The sequence below is a fragment of the Barbus barbus genome (assembly GCF_936440315.1).
Source record: "Barbus barbus genome assembly, chromosome: 16".
In the NCBI taxonomy this organism is placed as follows: domain Eukaryota; kingdom Metazoa; phylum Chordata; class Actinopteri; order Cypriniformes; family Cyprinidae; genus Barbus; species Barbus barbus.
Genome location: NC_136744.1, coordinates 2,176,389 through 2,197,941, shown reverse-complemented (window position 1 = coordinate 2,197,941; position 21,553 = coordinate 2,176,389). Strand labels below are relative to the sequence as shown.

Sequence of the window (21,553 nt, the reverse complement as noted above, 5' to 3'; positions counted from 1 at the left end):
GCCCTAGGACTACTCTTTGTCTTGCCATATATATTCCTGTTTGACCCATGCTTGTTTCCGACCACTCTTTTTAATAAAGCCTTGCAAATGGATCCCCATGACTCACGTGTCATTACACCGATAAATGCTTGGATCTTTCTATTCATCAAAGAATCCTGAATAAAAATGTATTCAACTGTTTTAAATATTGTTAATAATAAATGTTTCTTGATCAGCATATTAGAATGATTTCTGAAGATCATGTGACACCGAAGACTGGAGAAATTATGCTGAAAATTCAGCTTTGATCACAGAAATAAATTACATTTTAAAATATATTCAAATAGAAAACAGTTATTTTAAATACTAAAAATATTTCGCAATATTACTGCTTTTGCTGTGTTTGGATCAAATAAATGCAGGCTTGGTGAGCAGAAGAGACTTCTTAAAAAAAAAAAACATTAAAAATCTTACTGTTCAAAAACGTTTGTAATGTAGATGTACTGAATTCAGATGTTTTGCTGTATTAGTTTGACTTAAGATGGTAACCTAATGTGTAACGCAATAACCATTTTTAGTCAAGTGCATTTTAAATTATTACTACCTTTCATTCTTCTCTACATAATTTATATTGAACTTTTTTTTCCCCCCTGAAAGTTTGGACTAACCTTATATAATCATACAATTTAAGATCACCACCATGGTCTTAGGGTCTTACCTCATTTAAGATGTTAGCATCTTAAAATGTTTTAACACCTAATCTTCTTGATAATTCATTAACACTATGCTAGAGCGCCACCTGCTGGTACAATGATGAGATCATTTCAACAGCCAAGAGCTATTTTATTTTGGTAACCCTCTACTATTATCAGTCATTTCCAGTTGTGGGATGAGCAACACATGTATAATAAAGGCATTTCCGCAATGACACTGTGGTCTGAAAACCTCTGTGTGGTTCTGCATGCATGTGTCAGTCCAAAACTACTCAAAGCACACCACATCCCGTTTTTGGTATACTTTATTTTTTTCTTTCAAACAGTATTACCATTTAAAAAAAAAGCAAAAATATGGAAAAATACAGCCAACTTACATTTATTGCACATACAGTAAATCACAATGCACCGTTACAAAATACTCATAAAAAGACACACTAGAAATATATCAATACAGGTCAAATTTACTGCAAAAATGCTACATTTATGTGGATTAACAAGTCTAACATGAAATCTATATAAAATCTGTAAACTCATATAAAAGTAAACTTCATCCTCGCTGGGTTCTTTAGAGGTAGACAACTGGAAGGAGACAACACTACAACAAACAGGGTAAAGTGCAACTATTGCATTGATTTTCCAGCAGCACCAAGACAAATCCAACAAAACTCCCACTTCATCACAAACGTCTAAGTCACACGCCACTAACAGGAAAGGCTACGTCCCTTACACTATCAGGAACCGCTGATTCATACTTCAATGAGAAAGACAGTTTAGCCCAGTATCTGTGTCTTCATGAGATTGTCTTCTCTCACAGGGGACCATGGACTCTTTTACAGGAACAGTTCTTTGTTGATCCACATGAGTGTGCGTGTGTCGTTGGGTTTGCACTCGTACTCGATACTGTTGAAGCTGTTGCCCCATTGGCAGTGGTCTCTCTTGTTGTAGTTGTAGAACTTGACCTGCCAGACAGTCTCGAAAAGCCCTGCCTGAGTGAACTGAAATGACAGAAATGACACATCTGTTGTTTTTACAGTCATACTTCTCCAGCCTGTATTCATAGTGTCAAATCCTCAAGGTGCATTGCTATACTTATGTCTAAGAGGAAAAGCATTTTGGAAAGCGATCAGCTCCTGAGGTGGTCACCTGTACGTTGACTTGAACAGGTTGCCTCTCTCCAGATTTGGTGTGTGCTACTCCCTCAGTGTCATACATCCCAGTGTACACTACAGACTGAGGGTCTTTAGACTGCTGCTCCAGAGGAAAAGTCACTCCGCCAATAGTCATGGATCTGAGGAATGAGACGTGTCAGTGAGACATGGAGAGATAGTCACAACAACAACCAAAAATTAACCCCACCAGCTCAATTTGGCAGCTTACAGAGGAGTGCATGCCTATAATTGATTTCCTGATCATGATTTAGCATGTCACTGGATATATATAACCTATTCAACATTCTGAATATCAGCTATTCACTGTGCATATATGGATGGATGGAAAGCACATTATAAAGTATACAGAATAGCCTACCTCTTCTAAATGAAACAGAAATTCAGATTGCAATATCTATTCGAATTGCCAGGATATCTGTAGGCCTACATGTAAGAATAGTAAATGCACAACATGCAGCCAGTCAGACATGGCTGATGCCTTAATCGTCTGGATTTGACTGCCAAAGGAAGCAATCTGTCAGATCCTGCAGGATAAACCCCACAATCATGACATCCCATATGCATCATCATATGCTACTTACCAAATCATGTGTTCTCATTTCAGTATTTTCATTTATTTTGTACCATTATCTATAGTAATAACATGTTTTTTTTTTAATTAAGTACCAAGTACAATGAATATATGCATATCCTAATAAATCAGCATTATTGTCTTGTATAGGCTCAATACTCTTGAGCTTTAAAATGGTTCCATTAGTGATTTCTAATTTTACATCACAAAATAAACATGTGGTTTATTTATTCTTATAATCACGATTTCTCAGACATTGAAATGCATCAATGCATGTATCTCTCGTTGATGCAAACGAAGCTTTATTCAAAACAAGACATTTCCGATCAATAATTTCAATTCCTGACACACAAATCACGATGCACTCACGTCGCCTCCACCGCTCCCGGTTTAACGACCACGTCGATCTTGTATTTAGTTCCCGTCAGTAATTTGATGGTTCGGGTTTGACCGAATCTCGTCCCGTCCGATTTGAAGTAGACGGGTCCGTTATTCGGGGTGGTTTTCAGAGAAACGCCGATTTTAATCAGCTGGGGTATGTCAGCCATGATGCCAAACGATGCGGAAAGCTGGCAGTCAGGTGCGAGGAAGCAGGTCAAGATATTTCAGGCTGAACTAAATCGTTATGCCGTAACGCGTAAAACAACGCATCGCAGAAAGCACGTCCAAAGTCATGTCTGCTGTTCCTGTCCATAATCCGCACGAGAGCAGTAATCCGCGCGAGCCTGTGTCTGTGTGACCCAATGAGATCAAGAGAGAGGCGGTGGAGCACACTTCAGATGAACCCCTGCTGCATTGCTGCGTTTGGGTAATTGATCAGTCAAATATGCTTCTGCCAAAATATGCCTTCAGTTCCAGCACAGCAGGCTCCTGTTGCTCAAGGACATCAAGTGTGATGAGTGTTGCCACTGAACAATAGACTATATCAACATCAAAATAATATGGCAGGCTATATACTATCTTGGGTTTTGAACATGCACCATGACAATCTCATGTGGTGTTTGGCAACAGATACAATGGTATTTCTTTAGCTACCTTGAAGTAGGCTACTGTACTGCCCTCATGAAAAAAAAAAAAATCTATAGAAGCGGTCACAGAAATTCTAATGATTTCCACTACAAATACCATTAGAGAAATATTACAAACTATCAACTATTTACCAGAAAAAAATGAAAATAGTTTCCTGTAGTGTGTTTTGGGACGTATTCCAGGATTTAGTGGTTTTGACAAGCCACCAATAGAAGGTGACAAATTATCCATAGATACCCACAGGCACCATTACAGTTCCCATTAAGACCAATATAAATGCCATTATAACCCGTAAACGCACTACAGCTTCTGTGATGGTTTGAATTGTTTTTTTTCTTGTTTTTTTTAGACTTATATGAAGAAGAATCAGACGTCAGTACTATGTGAACACCACAGTACTTGATTTGGTAACAATATATAACAATACAGTATATATTTAGTGGTATGACCACCATCTGATACATCACTGTATCATAACAGCACCACCTCAGTGTTTTGTGTTCGTCTTCAGTTAGTTCGTCTGTAATATTTGGATATGCATCCACTCTCAGCTGCATCTGACATCTGAAGGCACAGATGAGGTAATGATATAAAAGCCTATTATCTCATGCACCGAGATACAACTCTCTCACTTCCTTTCAAAACCACGTGTGGAAAACACCTTTCATTTGGTTAATATATATATATATATATATATATATATATATATATATATATATACACATATATATATATATATATATATATATGAATGATGATGAATGAATGATGCATTTATATAGCGCTTTATTGTGTATTGCTGTACACCCAAAGCGCTTTACAATCATGAGGGGGGGGGGGGGTCTTTCCTCAACCACCACCAGTTACAGGTGGAGAGGAGAGAGATATATATATATATCAATAAATAACCCAGTAAACAACTGGATAATGTTTATATTCTCAAACAGGTGTTAAAACAGTCCTTTATTATTCTAGATAAACTGCAAACACAGCCTAGGTTGGGTCCTTCTTCTGTGACCGCAAACATGCATCAAACCACTCTCCTGTAACACTTCAACTCTCTTCAACTTCCTGTGAGAGCATTGTTTCTCTAATGTGATTAGTTTGATGAAGTATTATTCCCACAGAAGGTGCAGGCTTCATTAGGTTCATAAAGGGCCTTCTCATCAAGAAGCAGTTTTTGACAATACGCCTCTTTGCAGATGTTAAATGAAAGGCCATATTAAGGCCAGAATGGACATTTATTTTAAAAAATATAACTAAAAAACTCTTTCACTATCATTGACAAGCATAAAATAATCATGCATGCCCGTGGGCTCGTTATCACTAAACACAAGCATATGGTTTGCCCTCTGACTCGTTCACTGTGTGGGCTGAAAACGGAAACATGAAGCTGACCATGAAGTTGCCTGTCAGGCAGTGCGCAACTTCCCTTTCATCAAAATGTGTCTATAACTGTCAACTGAGGTTACACGTCAGACACAAATTCAGCTGAACTGTATGGGTCTCACACTCACCACTCCCTGCAGACCGAGACTCACTGCTTTACTGCACAGCTATGGAGCCAACAACAATCAGAGAAGGGTACTTAGTGAAGAAGGTAAGACTGGGTTTGTCTTCTGTTTATCTGTGATCCTGTGGTACAATAATAGCTGTTCTGTGATGTGCTTCAGGGTTTGTGATATGGAGCGGTATGTTTTCTGTAAAATGTGCAAGTGGTGACCTTAAAAGGAAATTTAGCTGGCAAGTAAAATTAAAGATATTTCAAACAAACTATTTAAAATCAGTGGACTACATAATAATAAATGGCATGCATAAAAAAACACTTCAATTGTAAAACTGAACATTTTATTCCCTTAAAGTTTAGAAAGTCTACATCAACAAAACTAAAGATACTTTTGCAACTCAGATTCCAGATGAACCCAATACAGCATTTGTGTGCATGGTGTATGATCATTTAATTAAGGCGTTTGAGATATTGGTGATATTTTGCGGTGCTGATACTGAACAATATAGGCTACATGAGCATAAAAGTACCATGGCAGGCTGTACTCTCTTGGTGTTTGCACCATGACGATACCATGTATGACAGTACTGATTTCATGTGCTGATGTTTTGTCATGTTTTTCCATGAAGTTGTGAAGTTGCTCTATTTTGAGAATAGATGTGGAAACATCCTCCTCCTCATTGCAGCATAACATACATTTCATTTTGTCCACCCATTTATTTTATTTAGGGATTGAACCCCTAAAAATTGTTTTGGAATAGTATTTCTTTTAATATTCTTGTCTTTAAGAAACACTGAAATGAAAACAAAACTAAAATTGTGCATCAGGATCTGGCAGCTGGAAATATAGTACAATTCAACTCACACTTGTGCGTGTGAGCTAAAACACAGAAGTGAAAACGACCGAAATTGAATGTTCACACTTCACTGAAATTCTTTTGTGAACTGAAATTCAAAGCGTGCTGATCTAATGCTTTACATCAAGTTTCAAGTTCAAGTTTATTTGTATAGCGCTTTTTACGATACAAATCGTTGCAAGGCTTTTCCAGAGTTTGGGAGCCAAATGTGAAAAAGCTCTACCTCCTTTAGTGGACTTTGCTATCCTAGGTACTACCAAAAGTCCAGAGTTTTGTGACCTTAGAGAGCGGGTTGGATTGTAGCGTGGTAGAAGACAAGTTAGGTACACAGGAGCTAAACCATTTAGGGCCTTATAGGCAAGTAATAATAATTTGTAAATGATACGGAACTGAATAGGTAGCCAGTGCAGAGACTGTAAAATTGGGGTAATATGATCCTATTTTCTTGATCTGGTAAGAACTCTAGCCGCTGCATTTTGGACTATCTGTAGCTTGTTTATTTTACATCAAACTATATATTTTTCCTTTAGCTGTGGATTGAAGTAAAAAGCTATTTGTGACCCTGGAGCACAAAAGCAGTCTTAAGTCGCTGGGGTATATTTGTAGCAATAGCCAAAAATACATAGTTATGGGTCAAAATTATACATTTTTCTTTTATGCCAAAAATCATTAGGATATTAAGTAAAACTCATGTTCCATCAAGATATTTAATTTCCTACTGTAAATATATCAAAACTTAATTTGTGATTAATAATATGCATTTCTAAGAACTTCATTTGAACAACTTTAAAGGCGATTTTCTCAATATTTAGATTTTTTTACACCCTCAGATTCCAGATTTTCAAAAAAAAAATAAATAAAATCTAAACAAATTACCCTTATGACTGATTTTGTGGTCCAGGGTCACATTTATTTATAGCTCAGCACTATTGTTTTGCAGGGGACGGTGCTCAACTCGTGGAAGGTGGTGTGGGTGGTGCTAGCAGATGATGCCATTGAGTTTTACAAGAAGAAGACAGACAACAGTCCGAAGGGAATGATCCCTCTGAAGGGTGCGACTCTGACCAGCCCATGCCAGGATTTCACTAAAAGAACGGTGAAGGAATCAGACGTCTTCAAGGCCGGTGTACTGCTGACGTATCTAGGGTTTTTCATAAATAGCTTTCATATGCTTTTGTCAACAGCTTGTGTTTAAGGTCAGAACGGCTAAGAACCAGGACCATTTCTTCCAAGCGACTCACCTGGAGGAGAGGGAGCTTTGGGTTAGAGATATCAAGAGAGCCATCACTTGTTTACTGGGAGGCAAGAAGTTTGCCAGGAAGTCAACGCGCCGATCCATTCGGTTACCAGAAAATGTTAACCTGAGGTATTACACTGTGATTTCAGTTATCAAACTGGATCATATTTGAAATATGTGTTATCTCGGTGGCATATACCTGTTTTGAATTCAGCTCATCTTATGCAAACTGTTTGTTTTCAATGACTGAATAAAAGAGTGTCTGTTTTCTGCTAAAACCTAAGAAATGGATGGTAAATATAGTTTTAAAGACCCTGCTGTGAATTACAAAGCCGTTAAAACACTGCCTTTGTTGTGTCTGTCTGCAGTGAACTGTATGTTCTAATGAAAGATCAAGACAAAGGAGTGAAAGAGCTGAAGGTAGAGAAGGATAAAAGGCTGTTCAATCACTGTTTCACAGGTAAAATGTTCATTTCAGCTCCAGTGGTAAAATGAAGAACTAGACCAAACCTGTCTACCACAACTACTACCATAAATGAGAAGTATTACTGTGACACAGCTGAATAATCACTGAGGATTGTTTTTTTGTTTTTTTTGCGATCACACTTATTGGGTAGGATTAGGCATGTAGAATATAATCATGCAGAATATGTGCTTTATACGTACTAATAAACAGCCAATATAATAGGCATGCTATTAAGCAACTAGTTAATCGTGAGAATTAGTCCCTATACTAAAGTGCTACCGCTTTTTCTAGAGGAACATCTCCATTTAATCTCTCTTTGCGTGAGTTTTGTTGACCTGTAAAAGTCTCCTGGTGGATCTGCTGGCAGGAAACACAGTGATCGACTGGCTGATTTCTGAGGGCAAGGCCAGAAACCGACCCGAGGGACTGATGCTGGCCACTGGACTGCTGAATGAGGGATTCCTGCAGCCCGCCGGAGACGTGTCCAAAGATGGGGCGGAAAAAGGAGCAGAGTGTGTTTTCCTGGACCAAACTGAGGCTCTTTATTACTTTGTGAGTTAACAAATCATACAATGCACATTATTATTGGCTCTATTCCAAAAGTCATTTTATTTTTTATTTTTTTATTTTTTTTTATTAACAGACAAAAATATAATAATACAAAGGTTTGAAGGGTTAATAAGATACAATAATCAAAACAAAATAATAATAATAATAATTCTAAAAATAAATAAAAAAGCAAAAATAAAATAAATAATAGAAAAATATTATGAAAATAAATATATAAAATTCTCAGTCTATCCTGAACCTCTTGACCTAGCTATTTGCCCCTCAGCCCATTCTATCTCATACAGAGCAAGTCAACCAGTTATTCTGTCAAAATGAATGCTTATTCAAATACAATTTTTCCCTTAAAAATAATCTCTTGTAGACTGGTTGGAAGACAGGCCCCCACATCTCTTCAAACATGGCACTGTACACACACAGCAGTTAGTCTCTCCATAGGCAATATTCTGAAGATCTCTCGATACCAAAGGGAAAGTGATGGGGGTCTAGAGTGAATCCACTCAATAAGGACGCATCTTCTAGCGAGTAACAGGAGCTTATTGCAGAGTAGAATCCGGTTAGCAGTTAAAGCAATGTCTTTTGCTGGCAAGCCAAGTAAAACAAAAACAGGGTCCTTGGTAAAGTTTATTTTAAAAATATCCCCCATCTTCCGTACCACCCCATCCCAAAACTTTGTGATGACCGGACATTGCCAAAAACAATGCATAAAAGTTCCAATTTCACTCTGGCATTTATTACATAATGGAGATTGCTATTCATCTTATTCAGAGTTCGTGGGGTAATGTAGAGTCTTAGCAATAATTTGTATTGCATTTCGACCAGTCTGTTGCAAGTGAAAATACTTCTAATAGATTTAACTGTATCTACCCAGTCGTCATCGATATACTCAGTCCTGAGATCTTTCTCCCAAGTACACCAAACATGATCAATACCACTGTGATCCATTTTCAACAAAACATCATCTATATATATCACAGTATACAGGAGGCTTGAGGTTACCAGAGTTAACAAAATGGCCAATCTGAAGGTATCCCCAAAAACAACTATAAGCTCAAATTTATCCTTTAGTTGGACAATAGACATTAAAGTGTTATCTAAATATAAATCACCAGCCACTCTTATACCCTTTCCATGCCATTTATGGAATAAGGATTTTTGAACACCAGGGAGAAAATCTCTATTTCCAGTCAAAGGTGTCAAACCTGATAAAAAAAGCCCCTTCTCTCTGCGCATTTCATAATGTCCTGCCATTAACTGTGTTGAATATGATAGGGTTGTTTTCAATTTCAGGCCAAAACTTAAGGCCCTTACTACTCGTTAGCAGACTTAACAACGAGTATGGCATCACTGCCCACTCATCAACGCAGGGCTGGGATTTCAGATAAGAATGCAGCCAATTCAAAATTGTACGGGTATGGCAAGCACAAATGTAAAACTTTAAGTTAGGTAACGCCTGCCCACCACTATCTACTGGCAGTTGTAAGATCTTTATCTTAACCCTTGGCTTTTTCCCTTGCCAGATGAATTTTAAAAAACTTCTCTCCAGATCTAAAATATTATTTTTAGGAAACCAAAGTGGTAACATTTGCATGGGATATAATATTCGGGGAAGGATGTTCATTTTAATGAGATTAATTCTCCCCATCCAAGATATGGGGAGGTTAAACCAACACTCTAAATCATCTTTTATACTTTTAATAAGTGGGGCTAAGTCAAGTTTCCAAAATATTTCTGATAAATCAGGTGAAATTCGAATTCCAAGATTTATTTATTTAAATTCTTTATTTGACAGGGACAATAGACAGTCCGACACTGCCACAGAATTAGCTACAGAGCTAGATTTCATCTGCTGTCCCTGGGCAGGAGAATACAAAACAAATTATGTGACAAAAAAACCCCAGTATAATACCATTTACAGTAAAATCCCTCCAAAATGTTACATATGATTTCTCACATAGAAACTACAAACCAAATTTCTACAAAATATCCCCTATAAATAATGCAAAGCATCATCCTACAAACAAATTTCATTAAAAACACAGAAATACTCAATGGTCACACAACTGACTCGTTTTTAACCATGATTTCAAATGTAACTTAAATTGTGCTAAAGTAGAGCACTGTCTTATAGTAATTGGTAAATTATTCCAGTTATTAACAGCCCTTACAGAGAAAGCTGAACAACCAAAATCAGTAGCTCTAAAATTCACTGCACAATCACCTCTAGACGAAGCTCTAGTTTGTCTTATATTTTCAGTACAAGAAAAAACAAATTCCTTTAAGGGTGAGGGTGCAAGATTGTTAACAATTTTGTACATTAGACAACAATTATAAAACGCAATAAAATTGTCAAAAGTAAAAAAATTATACTTATCAATAATCAAACAATGATGATACCTGCAAGGTTTCCTATCGAATACTTTTAGAGCACGTTTATACAAAATATATAAAGGTCTAAGAGTAGATTTTCCTGCTTGCGACCATGAAGTAATACAATAAGAGAAATGAGAAAAGATCAAAGAATTCAAAAAAACTCTTGAGGCTTCTATTGAAAGTTCACTCCGTATAAATTTTTAATTTCTAAGTTGAGGTGACAGTGCACAAACTATTTAAATGAGAATCTAAAATAACTCCAAGATACTTAAAATCTGGTACAATTTGTAATTTTTCACCATTAAATAATATAGCTGGTTGGACCTCCTCCTTTTTAATTTTAAAATACATACATGCACTTTTACGAACATTTAATGTTAAGCAGCACTGAGTAAACCAATCTAAAATTTTTGTCATTGCAATAGACACATTTTGTGCAACCTTTTCTTTTGTTTTGTCGTGTACATAAATCACAGTGTCATCTGCGTACATTTGAATATGTACATCAGGACAAACATCTGGAAGATCATTCAGATACAGGCTAAAGAGTTATGGCCCTAGGGTTGACCCCTGAGGAACCCCTGTGGGACAATCTCGTAAAGAAGATATGTATGTATTAATCCGGGTACACTGTTTCCTTGATGTAAGATAAGACTCAATCCATTTTATTGTATCTTCTGAAAAATTAAAATTTGATAATTTAGATAATAAAATTTAAAATTTAAAGTCTCTAACTTTAGGGTTTATAATTCTCCATGCATCAAGTAGGCCCAAATCTTCACAAAACTTAATCAGTTTAGCAGCCTGTCTTGAAGCAGTAGTATATTTAGGTGGGCTAAGGTCTATACTTGGTTCAAGCGCACAATTAAAATCTCCACCAATAATCATGTTATTAACAGAAAAAGATGAAATATTAGCAGTTAATTCAGAGAAAAAAGTAGGTTCAAATGTATTTGGAGCATACACACTTCCGATAAGCACCCTTTCACCGAAAAGCTGGCCGAGAATAAGAATGTAACGTCCTCCTGTATTTTTTATCATATCCTCAAACCTAAAATTGAACTTCTTATGAATTAAGATTGCTACTCCCCTACTGTGAGAATTAAAAGAGGAACATCTCCGGTTAGTCATGTAACCTGGGTTCCCTGAGAGTCAGTCTCTCGACATCACATATGGGGAAACTCTTTTTCCTCGAAATGCTGAAGCCTGATTGAAGCACTCCTAACGGGCAGTTGAGTCCTTGGGAATCATAAGCTAGGCGTAAGGCTTCCACAATCCAGTGAGACAGACTCTGCTTCAACAGCGGGCTGCCGTTTTTAGCGCCCGCGAAACAGACGAAAAGCAGTTCCGAAGTTCGAAACTGGCTATTTTTGTCCACATAAGCACGCAGCACACGCACGGGGCACAGAGTGTGCTTCTGTGACACTGAATCGGTGTTTGGCTCGGGAGAACAGAATGCTTGTATAGTGATAACCTGGGCCCTGAACGGGGCTCAGAGCACTTTAGGTGTGTAGCCGAGTCTAGGCATGAGTCTGACCATACAATCGTTTGGGCCAAACTGCATACAAACACTATTGACTGATAGGGCATGTAAATCACCCACCCGTTTTCCAGACGCTAGCACGAGCATCAGCACCGTCTTAAATGAGAGCACTTTCATGTCGCTAGACAGCGCTCTGAGCACCAATGATAAGTCCCATACTGGCATTTGGCAAGGGCGGGAAGGATTCAGCCGCCTCGCCCCACGAAGAAAGCACGATATTAGGGAGTTCTTACCGACCAAGCGGCCCTCCAGCATAATATGAGAGGTAGCGATAGCGGCCACATAAACTTTCAGTGTAGAGGGAGAACTGCCAGCATCTAGACGTTCCTGCAGGAAGGTCAAAACAGCCGGGATATCACAGCTTATCGGGTCTTCATGCCTGCTAACGCACCAGTTTGCAAACACTTTCCATTTCAAATCATACAGGTGCCTCGTATAAGGTGCTCTCGCTTCCATTATCGTGTGCAACACACACTGTGAGACGGTTAACTGATTCACTCCATACTGACTTGTCACACATGCAGATCCCATAATTCCAGTCTGGGGTGCCATATGGTGCCACTCGCCTGGGACAATAAATCCCTTCTCAGCAGAATCCGCCACGGATAAGCGTGCAATCATAGTGCGTGAGTCCAGAACCATACCCAGAAAAGTAGAGGAGCTGCTTCTTCTCTGCATCTCGCATTTCCGTAAGCGTCAGCCATAGGTAGCGATGTAGAACCACCAGGCTGCCCATGCTGCGGCCGATTCCCTAGGCGACCTTTTTAGATGCGGCCAGGGCTAGATCAGCTGCTGCCCGCAACTTGCAGAATGACTCTGGGTCCGGGCCTTCTTCGTGCCGAGAAAAGATCTGTCCATCCAACGTTTAGACAGCTGTTCAGGGGCTGCCCAGTCCAACTCCAGATCTGCTACAGTTTCTCATCCAAAACTTTGCTGATGCACTCTGTGACTTCGTGTGTAAGCTTAAGTGAGTAGCCACATTCGCATGTACCGCCATCCTGTGAGTCAGTGTCAGCAGGTCTGCTCTGAAGATTTCGTAGGGATTTTGGACCCTTTTCAATCTGAAAAGTACCTCCGTCCTTGCTAGACATGTTGTTGCTCCGAGATATAACTCCAAACAGATGTAAAATTAACTTTTTGTCTTGTTAAAAGTCGAAAAAATGTTGAAAGATGCGGGAGCTAGGCCTCCGTGCACCCTCTCAGCTCCGTGACGTCATCGATTCCCGTCACCTTGATTTCTATAGCGCTGTATACAATGCAGACTGTTTCAAACATAAACAGGAAAATAGCAGAATCAATGATGCAAACTTTAAATATGTTGTAAATTCTGCTGCAAAGCAGCTCTACAAAGACACTTGTGTCACTGTTCAGCTCAGTTCAATTCAAGTTTTGTTCTCATTTAGTTGCCGATGATATTGCTGAATATAAAGTGTCTTTTAAAGGCCAGCTTGGAAGTCCGTTTCTGCCTCTGAAATAAAAATAAAAATGTTTTTATCTTGCAATTCAGACTTTTATCTCAGAACTGTATGATATAAACTCACAGTTGCAAGTTACGAAGTCAGAATTGCGTTGGCAAATAAAGTTCTCCTCTGGCCAAATTAACAAACACGGTGTGATTTATGACTCCAGGCTACACTCTTAACCCTTGTGCGACCTTTTGGACAATTTTGTCCTTTTCAGTTTTTTTTTTTTTATCATTTTGCCTGTGTTATTGGCAGTTGCATAAATTTTGGCACAGGTGTGTATTTTATTGGAATTTTACTATTTCACCCCCATTTCCTTTAATAAATCAGTTTTACACTAGGAACAAAAAATTGTTCCTCTCAGGACCTTTTGGACATAAATGTCCCCATTGAAACCCATTAAAACTGCAATTTTTAATCGCAGTGCCGTTTAACTGTAAAATGATGCAACTTTTGTTAATAGGTTTTCATTCTGTTGGCAAGGCTTCAAAATGTTTATTTTTACTATTTTTTACCAGATGGTGTCATTTTTTCAGGTTTGGTCTATAAAGAAAATACTCGCTTTATTCCTGTTTTCTGCTTCTGCATATTATAGAGCCAATTGGATAAATAATGCAGCTATAATTGTGTGAGTGTGTTGGTATGTGTGTCATAAAAAAATTGTGTGTGTGCTTTGAGAGAGAGAAATTTGAGAGAGAGAAACTCTACTTGCATATCACTAATGCAAGTCCATATCCAAATAAACGTATAAATAAAAAAATGGGTCACAAATCCAACCACTGTGCGCACCAGCGGAGTTTTGCTGGCATCTAATGGGGAAAATTTGGTACTGCGCCCAAACAAAATTTTACTGAAAGCTAATTTTTTGAGATATCAACCTCAAATTTGGAACAAAACTTGTTTAGATTTATGGCTTTGATTTTCTAGCAGGTTTAGAGTTCAACAGGTTTCATAAAATATGTTTTATATAAAATATATATCATAAATCATTTTCATAAACTTAAACCTGTATAACTTTTTTTTGGTTTCACTTTTTTTACTTCAGCAATAATCTGCCATGGGTCTTCTTTAAAATGAGACCAAACTTAAGTCTGTGCTCCCAAACTTCAAATTTGTATGACCGTTTTTTGACATGGACATTTTTGTCCACTATGGACCTATGTCTAACTTTTTTTTATTGACACACAAGGGTTAAAAATAAAGGTTCTTTATTGGCATTGATGGTTCCACAAAGAAACTTTACCGTCCATCTTACAGTGAAACTGAACTGAATTGAGTGAAGTTTCTCGTGTAAGTGTTCAAAATCAGTCACTTAGGACTTAGGACACCTCTCACTCAGGTGATGGATCTGGAAAAGAGCTGCACTATATTTTAAATGTAGGTGTATTGGGTGCGTGTCTATGAAGCCAGAGCTGTTGTTGAAGGTGTGCATGTGTGTTGATTTGCAGGCAGATAGCGGTTTCTTTTGTGAGGGTTACTCCAGCGATGAGGACGAGATCATGAAGGAGGAGTTCAGAGGGGCCATAGTAAAACAGGGCTGTTTGCTGAAACAGGTAAGCACTGAACAGACACATGATGAATGAAAACCAGTGATCTTGCGATAGTGATTAGACGTGAGATTAGACGTGTGAGTCTCACAAAACCTGTGATATCAAGCACTCCAAATTCGATTAACTTAACAAGCATCGACTTCAATAGCCCTAAATTGTGTTCTTCTTGCAAAATATAAATATTTATAAGAATATACGATGTTCTCAGACATTTCTTCATCATTTCACAGGGACACAGGCGAAAAAACTGGAAAGTCAGAAAGTTTATTCTGAGAGATGATCCTGCTTATATCCACTACTATGATCCCACCAAAGTAAGCATGTTCCTGCCATTTCTAAAGACTGGTTTGTTTTGTTTTTTGTGTAAAATTAAGACAGTTTTGGTTGGTCTGTGTGTCTCTGTAAGGGTGAGGACGATCCTCTCGGCTCCATTCACCTGCGTGGTTCAGTCGTGACAGCGGTGGAATACGTGCCTGATGGTATGACGAAATCTAAATAATACAACTAAACACATTTCAGCATCCACCGCTTTATAAATATGCCATTCCATTAATCTTAATGAGACTACTGACTATCACAAAACCTATAAAGAACATGTTTCGCTTCAAAATTAAGGCAAAATATGTATTTTTTCAATAGGATTTAAAAGAGGAGTAGCAAAAAAAAGAAAAATGCACAATTTCAAAATCATGGAAAATGTAATGGCTGGAGTCTAAATGTAAGAGACTGACTTTGAGTGTGATCAGATCAACTCCGAATTTAGTTTTTAGGACAAAGTGTTCAGAAGTTATAACAATAAGTGAATTTTTGAAATGGTGGTGGCGCTATGGAGTACATCGTAGAGACACAAGAGTTGGTCTGATTATTATTCAGGACCACCTCTACCAGTGTACCAAATTTCATTCTTTTCCCATGTACTGTTAATAGGGCTGCCATAGACTCCCATTCGTATAATAAAGAAAACCTACAATTACAATAGAGGTTACAGCACATTTAATGCTTGACCCCTAACAATAATAATGGTATTTAAATTGTAAAGCATTTATGCAATATAGAAATTATTTATTTCATTGAAATGTTTCCCTCTTTTATGAATCCTGCAGCCAAGAGACAAGAGGTGGATGGGAATCTCTTTGAGATCATCACGTCAGATGAGATACACTACTACCTGCAGGCCGCGACAACCAACGAGCACAAGGACTGGATCAAAGCCATTCAGAGCGTCTCAAAGACGGGAAAATAACTGTATTAGATCCATCCCGTGGTCTGAAGAATGGCAAACTCACTCGTTAAAGACACACAGAGTTAAGGGTGAGGATCTGTGTGAGGATGTGTTTTGTCTACGCACCAAATATGTCTCCTCTTCAGCATTTTCTAAAAATAAAAAATCCAATTTGTTGTTTCTTCACCTTCCACACTTGTACAAAACAAGAGGCCTTCTAACAATCACATGACACAATTTGTCAAGTAAAACAAACCAAACTCACATTCAGTTTGAGACAGGATGTGGGCAAATGTGTTGTTTCACCAGAAACTGATAGTGAATGGCATTGAATCGCCCATCCAGAACTGTCAACACAGTGAGAATCTTCAATGTTCAGCATTTTCCTGTTTTCATGTGAAGTTGTAGCACTTCCTGTTTCTTTTCTTGAGTCGGTCTAGATATAGAGATGTACCAGTCTGATGGTGAGGGGGCGCAACACGAATCTGTCTCAAAATATCACAGCTCCTCTTTGCTCATTATTCTGATATATAGAGCTGGGTAGTAACTGATTACATGTACATAATCAGATTCCAAAAATTAAGTACTTGTTTAGATTAAATGACCTTTTAAAATACTTGTAATCAGACTACAGTTACTCTTTATGGATTACATGATTACATATTATTTACACAATAGCAATACATTATTTATCATTTATTGATTCTCCCCAATTCATCTTTTATTTTATTTTTTCTACAATAGCCCACTGCTTATATAAAATCTGAAAGTCTTCCAGTTTTGTGCAAGACACAGCATTTGAGCACTGGGTTTACAAAAATCATTTCAGGTTTAAGAAGTCTTTCAACATTGCATCAACTGATGAACACATTCTTGTTTTTATTTGAATTATCACTCTGTAGGTCATTTTACCATGTATGTCTATGTCTTTGGAAGGCTTTTGTCTTTCAGACACATTAAAATGCATAAATTCACAAACTGCTGTGACCTAATATATTTACTTTACTATACATTTATAACAGATTTTAAAATACATATTTTAATAAGAAAGTATCCCATTTGAAGTTCTTGGTTCTCTGACGGTGGTTATGGTCACATGACATGCAGGTAAACAAATTAAATATTTCATTTTAATTAACACGTGTTTTATTTTGATTGATTTTAAAATGATGTATTTTAATTTAACATTTTTTAAACATATATACAGACCTTTGTTCATCATTGATTTCATCAAAAATATCTTAATTTGTGTTCCGAAGATGAACAAAGGTTTTACGGGTTTGGAACGACATGAGGGTGAGTAATTAATGACAGAATTTTCATTTTTTTGGGTGAACTTTCCCTTTAATGTTTTCCTGAATCTTTAGAATACTGATCCAAATAATTAGTATTTCCTTTTGAAGAATTTGGTAATACTCGAGTCAGTACTAGTGGGTTACCATGACCTTCACTTTAGAATGAATTATACATTATGCATTATTCATATTAATTATGAACCTGTATACAGTAGTTCTTGGGGAGGTTTGAAAAAATAGTAGTTATTGTTTAGCTAATAGTGAACTACCACATTGGACTAAGCACTATTACTTACTAATTCATTAATCAGAGTTTCTTGTTAGTTAGTAGTTACTAGAGTGCTAATATTGCATTACTTATGTGTTCTTGTGTAGTTACTCATTAATGATGGAACAGTATTTTAAAGTGATACCAAAAATTGTGTTGGGTGAGACTATATAAAGATGCCAAAATATGCTTATAGATAAGCAGGTAAGAATAAACAATAAACCTAACAAGTAGCATGTTTCAGACGTGTTTTGTTTGGAAACATCTACAAATCTTGCAGTAGGACTTTGATCTGACTTTGAAGTGTGTGTGTGTGTGTGTGTGTGTGTGTGCGTATGTGTGGTTCAGTTGAGTCAATTTTTGTGTGTGTGTGTTTAGTACTGCTCACATTAAGGAAACTATTTAACAATTTTGCCCACATTTGTCCCAAAAGATGCTTGAGGGTTAATATGAGACTCACACTGAAAATGCAATGACCACCTAACATATGGGTAAATTTGGTAACTTTTTATGACGTGCAAAGTTAACCAGTAAAGGACTGTTTGCATTGAATGAACTATACAGGAATTATATTTGCGTAACGTACTAAACAGTTCAAACATTAACAGAATAATTATTGTAAGTGCTTCAACAAAAATACAACCCTCTCATTTCTACTGTAAACCCCTCTGAAATTCTGGCCCAATAGACTTTCATTGCAAATAAGTTTGATACACTAAATGTGATTTTAGTTGAGGGATGAGTATATTCAGACATTATGCCGCAGATGCTGTCAGTCTTGTATCGAACGTGGTTTTTAAAGCTGGTGTTTAGCATCTCTGAAAGCCTGAGCTCATGCTGACCCTGTGATTCTAATATGAGCGTGACTAACTCTGTCACATGCCAGCTTTAACAGCCTTCACTCGCAGCATACTGAGTGCTGCTACTTAACACAAAGGTCAAGTGTGAGCGCTAACTGTTTTCTGCAGTTTTCTGAGGTAACGGCAAACTTGTGTAGAAACATGTTATCACACCTTCACAGGAGCCCCACCGTATATCTATACACACCCCTGTTTCCTGTTCACATACGCTTATTTCAGCCCACAGTAAACTCAATCTATCTATCGAAACCTGATTAGAGTAGAATACATTGCATTCTTCACACATGAGCACAGTCTATCTGGGTAAACTGTGGATCATTTATCGTTTCAGCATTCAGTGACTACATCTTTCATGTTACATAAATTCATTTCTCACTCTCACACAGACATCATCAAAACTCTCTATACCTACTGGCCAATTTGCACGTTTACTGTTTTCAAATCTGTTAAACTTGAGTTCAAAACCTAACATAATACAGATTAAGTGAGGCAGATTTGCAATATTTCTACAGTAATACTACACTGAAATATATTCTAATTCTAACAGATGAAATATTTTTTTAAACAATTAGATGTAGCTGAACACAGTTAGTCTTTCAGCTTCTCTGCATCTATACAAAAGTTGACAAGTGAGGAATAGGACGGATGCACTGTCATATAAACTTGGACCATGTAACATTTACTGCAGTGAATTCTAACAGTATAAGTGTCATTCTTGTTTTGTAAAGAAATTTCATAATTGTGTTATGTAACCTGTTTGTGTTTTGTGAAGAATGGCTTGATTTGAGACTCTATGAAGTGTTTAGGTAGTTTTTTTTTGTGAATTTTGAATGTAATATTTACTGCTGTTCTAAGCTGAATAGTCTCAATAATATACATGCAAAAAGTAGCAATAATATACATGCAATGAAGTAGTTGCATTTCCATAAATAAGATGAAAAAATGTAATCACACACATATGAGTACAGTATGTGTTTGTTCCTGCAGGCAGATGTATAGGACACAAGAGGGCAGTAAATGTCCAAAGAAAAAAAAGAAACACATTATACATCTAGATTTGCCTCAACAGACGCTGTGTATATCATGTTATGATTTAGTTTTGAATAACAGCAGATTTAAACAGAATATATTTAGCAAACTCTGAAGATGACTACTTTTTTTTATAAATTAGAGATGATAAGATCTGGGTTTTATATTGTGGTTTAAACTGGGCATTCAGATGCATGTCTCACTTCACATAGTTTGTTTGATTGTTCAGCTGTCTGCAATCACTGCAATGATGATCTTACGGACCGTTCCAATCTATTTACAGCCGTTCAGGGTATGATGTTATGTAGCCTACCTGTATGAAAACAAATTCAGCATGACACAATGCACCAATTACTTCTGAAATATTAATATACTGTACATTTGTTCAGTTGCAGTGGAAGATGGCATCTCTCTCTCTCTCTCTCTTTCAAACAGACAGACAGACAGATAGATGGATAGATGGATAGATAGATGGATAGATGGATAGATAGATGGATAGATGGATAGATGGATAGATAGATAGATAGATAGATAGATAGATAGATAGATAGATAGATAGATAGATAGATAGATAGATAGATAGATGGATAGATGGATAGATAGATAGATAGATAGATAGACGGATAGATAGACAGACAGACAGACAGACAGATAGATAGACAGACAGACAGATAGATAGATAGATAGACAGACAGATAGACAGACAGACAGACAGACAGATAGATAGATAGATAGACAGACAGACAGACAGACAGATAGATAGATAGATAGATAGATAGACAGACAGACAGACAGACAGACAGACAGACAGACAGACAGACAGACAGACAGACAGACAGACAGATAGATAGATAGATAGATAGATAGATAGATAGATAGGGGAAATTATATTCCTTAAAGTAAAAAGAAATGTTTAGATTTTGCACAATCAATCAATCTTTACCTGACCAATGTTCTGATGAGGGGCAGGTTTGAAAGCAGTTATTTTTGCATTTGGAATTTTCTATTCATCAAAGAATTCTGGCAAAATAACATATATATTTAACATATGAAACAGCATAACTGTTTGATTGATCGATAATAATCAGAAATGTTTCTTGAGCAGCAAATCCAAAAGCATCCAAAATGTTCAGGTGTTGCTAGAGGAGGAGTGCAGTGAGAAGTGCTTGGTACCCACAATGACGTTCAGTGGTAGTAAAGCTCTTCTATAGGGATGAATGAGTGCTGAAGGAGTTGTGCTTTACCAACGCTGTCATGAATTCACACACCATTGTGTGATGGATCACAAAAACCTGAAATAGAAGATGCTACCCTCCCCTCATTCCCTGCAATATTGGGCATTTTTTCAGCATTAAAATGAAGATATTCATTCTCCCAAGGTGAAAATTCTTCAGTGGACATGTATTTCACCCAATCTTAACACTCTTGAGCAGCTGTGGGGGGATTCAGTAGAGACGAGCTGAGCAAAACTCCCCATTAGAGACCAGAGCATTTAAAGAGCTTGTCCTCCAGGAGTTAAACACAGTGCCAAGAGGGTCAGAGCAGTATACTTAAAGTTCTGGGGCCCGTTCTTCATACGTCGCTTAATACATCTGAGATGATTTGAAAGATGCCAGATCTTCTAATAACTGATCTCTGGCTAATTTGGTTCTTCAAACAAATTTGTGGATTAGATTAAAATATCTGGATTAAGTTGTCTAAGATTACTGGGCATTCTTGTGTTCCCTGAAAAGGGCAGATGTATTGATACTCGAAACCACAATCAGTAATGCAACGATTGGCTGGCGGCAACAAAGAAACATATTTTGTTTTATTATATATATTTTTTTCTCAATGGCATTTGATATCTCAT

The 21,553-nt window shown here is 37.2% G+C and overlaps 2 protein-coding genes across 2 annotated transcripts; one reads left to right on the top strand and one right to left on the bottom strand.

Annotated features, from left to right (window-relative positions):
* Positions 1 to 980: 980 nt before the first annotated feature.
* cnrip1b (cannabinoid receptor interacting protein 1b) lies at positions 981 to 3,387 on the bottom strand. The gene is made up of 3 exons (XM_079436509.1): positions 2,805 to 3,387; positions 1,839 to 1,983; positions 981 to 1,690 (listed from the first exon to the last, which is right to left on the bottom strand). The coding sequence occupies exons 1-3, from the start codon at positions 2,981 to 2,983 to the stop codon at positions 1,526 to 1,528; spliced, it is 489 nt and encodes a 162-aa protein (XP_079292635.1). The 5' UTR covers positions 2,984 to 3,387; the 3' UTR covers positions 981 to 1,525.
* A 1,507-nt stretch (positions 3,388 to 4,894) lies between these two features.
* Positions 4,895 to 18,052, top strand: LOC306882062 (pleckstrin-like). Its single transcript, XM_079436507.1, has 9 exons — positions 4,895 to 5,064; positions 6,769 to 6,924; positions 7,013 to 7,194; positions 7,434 to 7,525; positions 7,899 to 8,083; positions 14,926 to 15,030; positions 15,258 to 15,341; positions 15,434 to 15,506; positions 16,131 to 18,052. The coding sequence occupies exons 1-9, from the start codon at positions 5,023 to 5,025 to the stop codon at positions 16,268 to 16,270; spliced, it is 1,059 nt and encodes a 352-aa protein (XP_079292633.1). The 5' UTR covers positions 4,895 to 5,022; the 3' UTR covers positions 16,271 to 18,052.
* Positions 18,053 to 21,553: the final 3,501 nt, after the last annotated feature.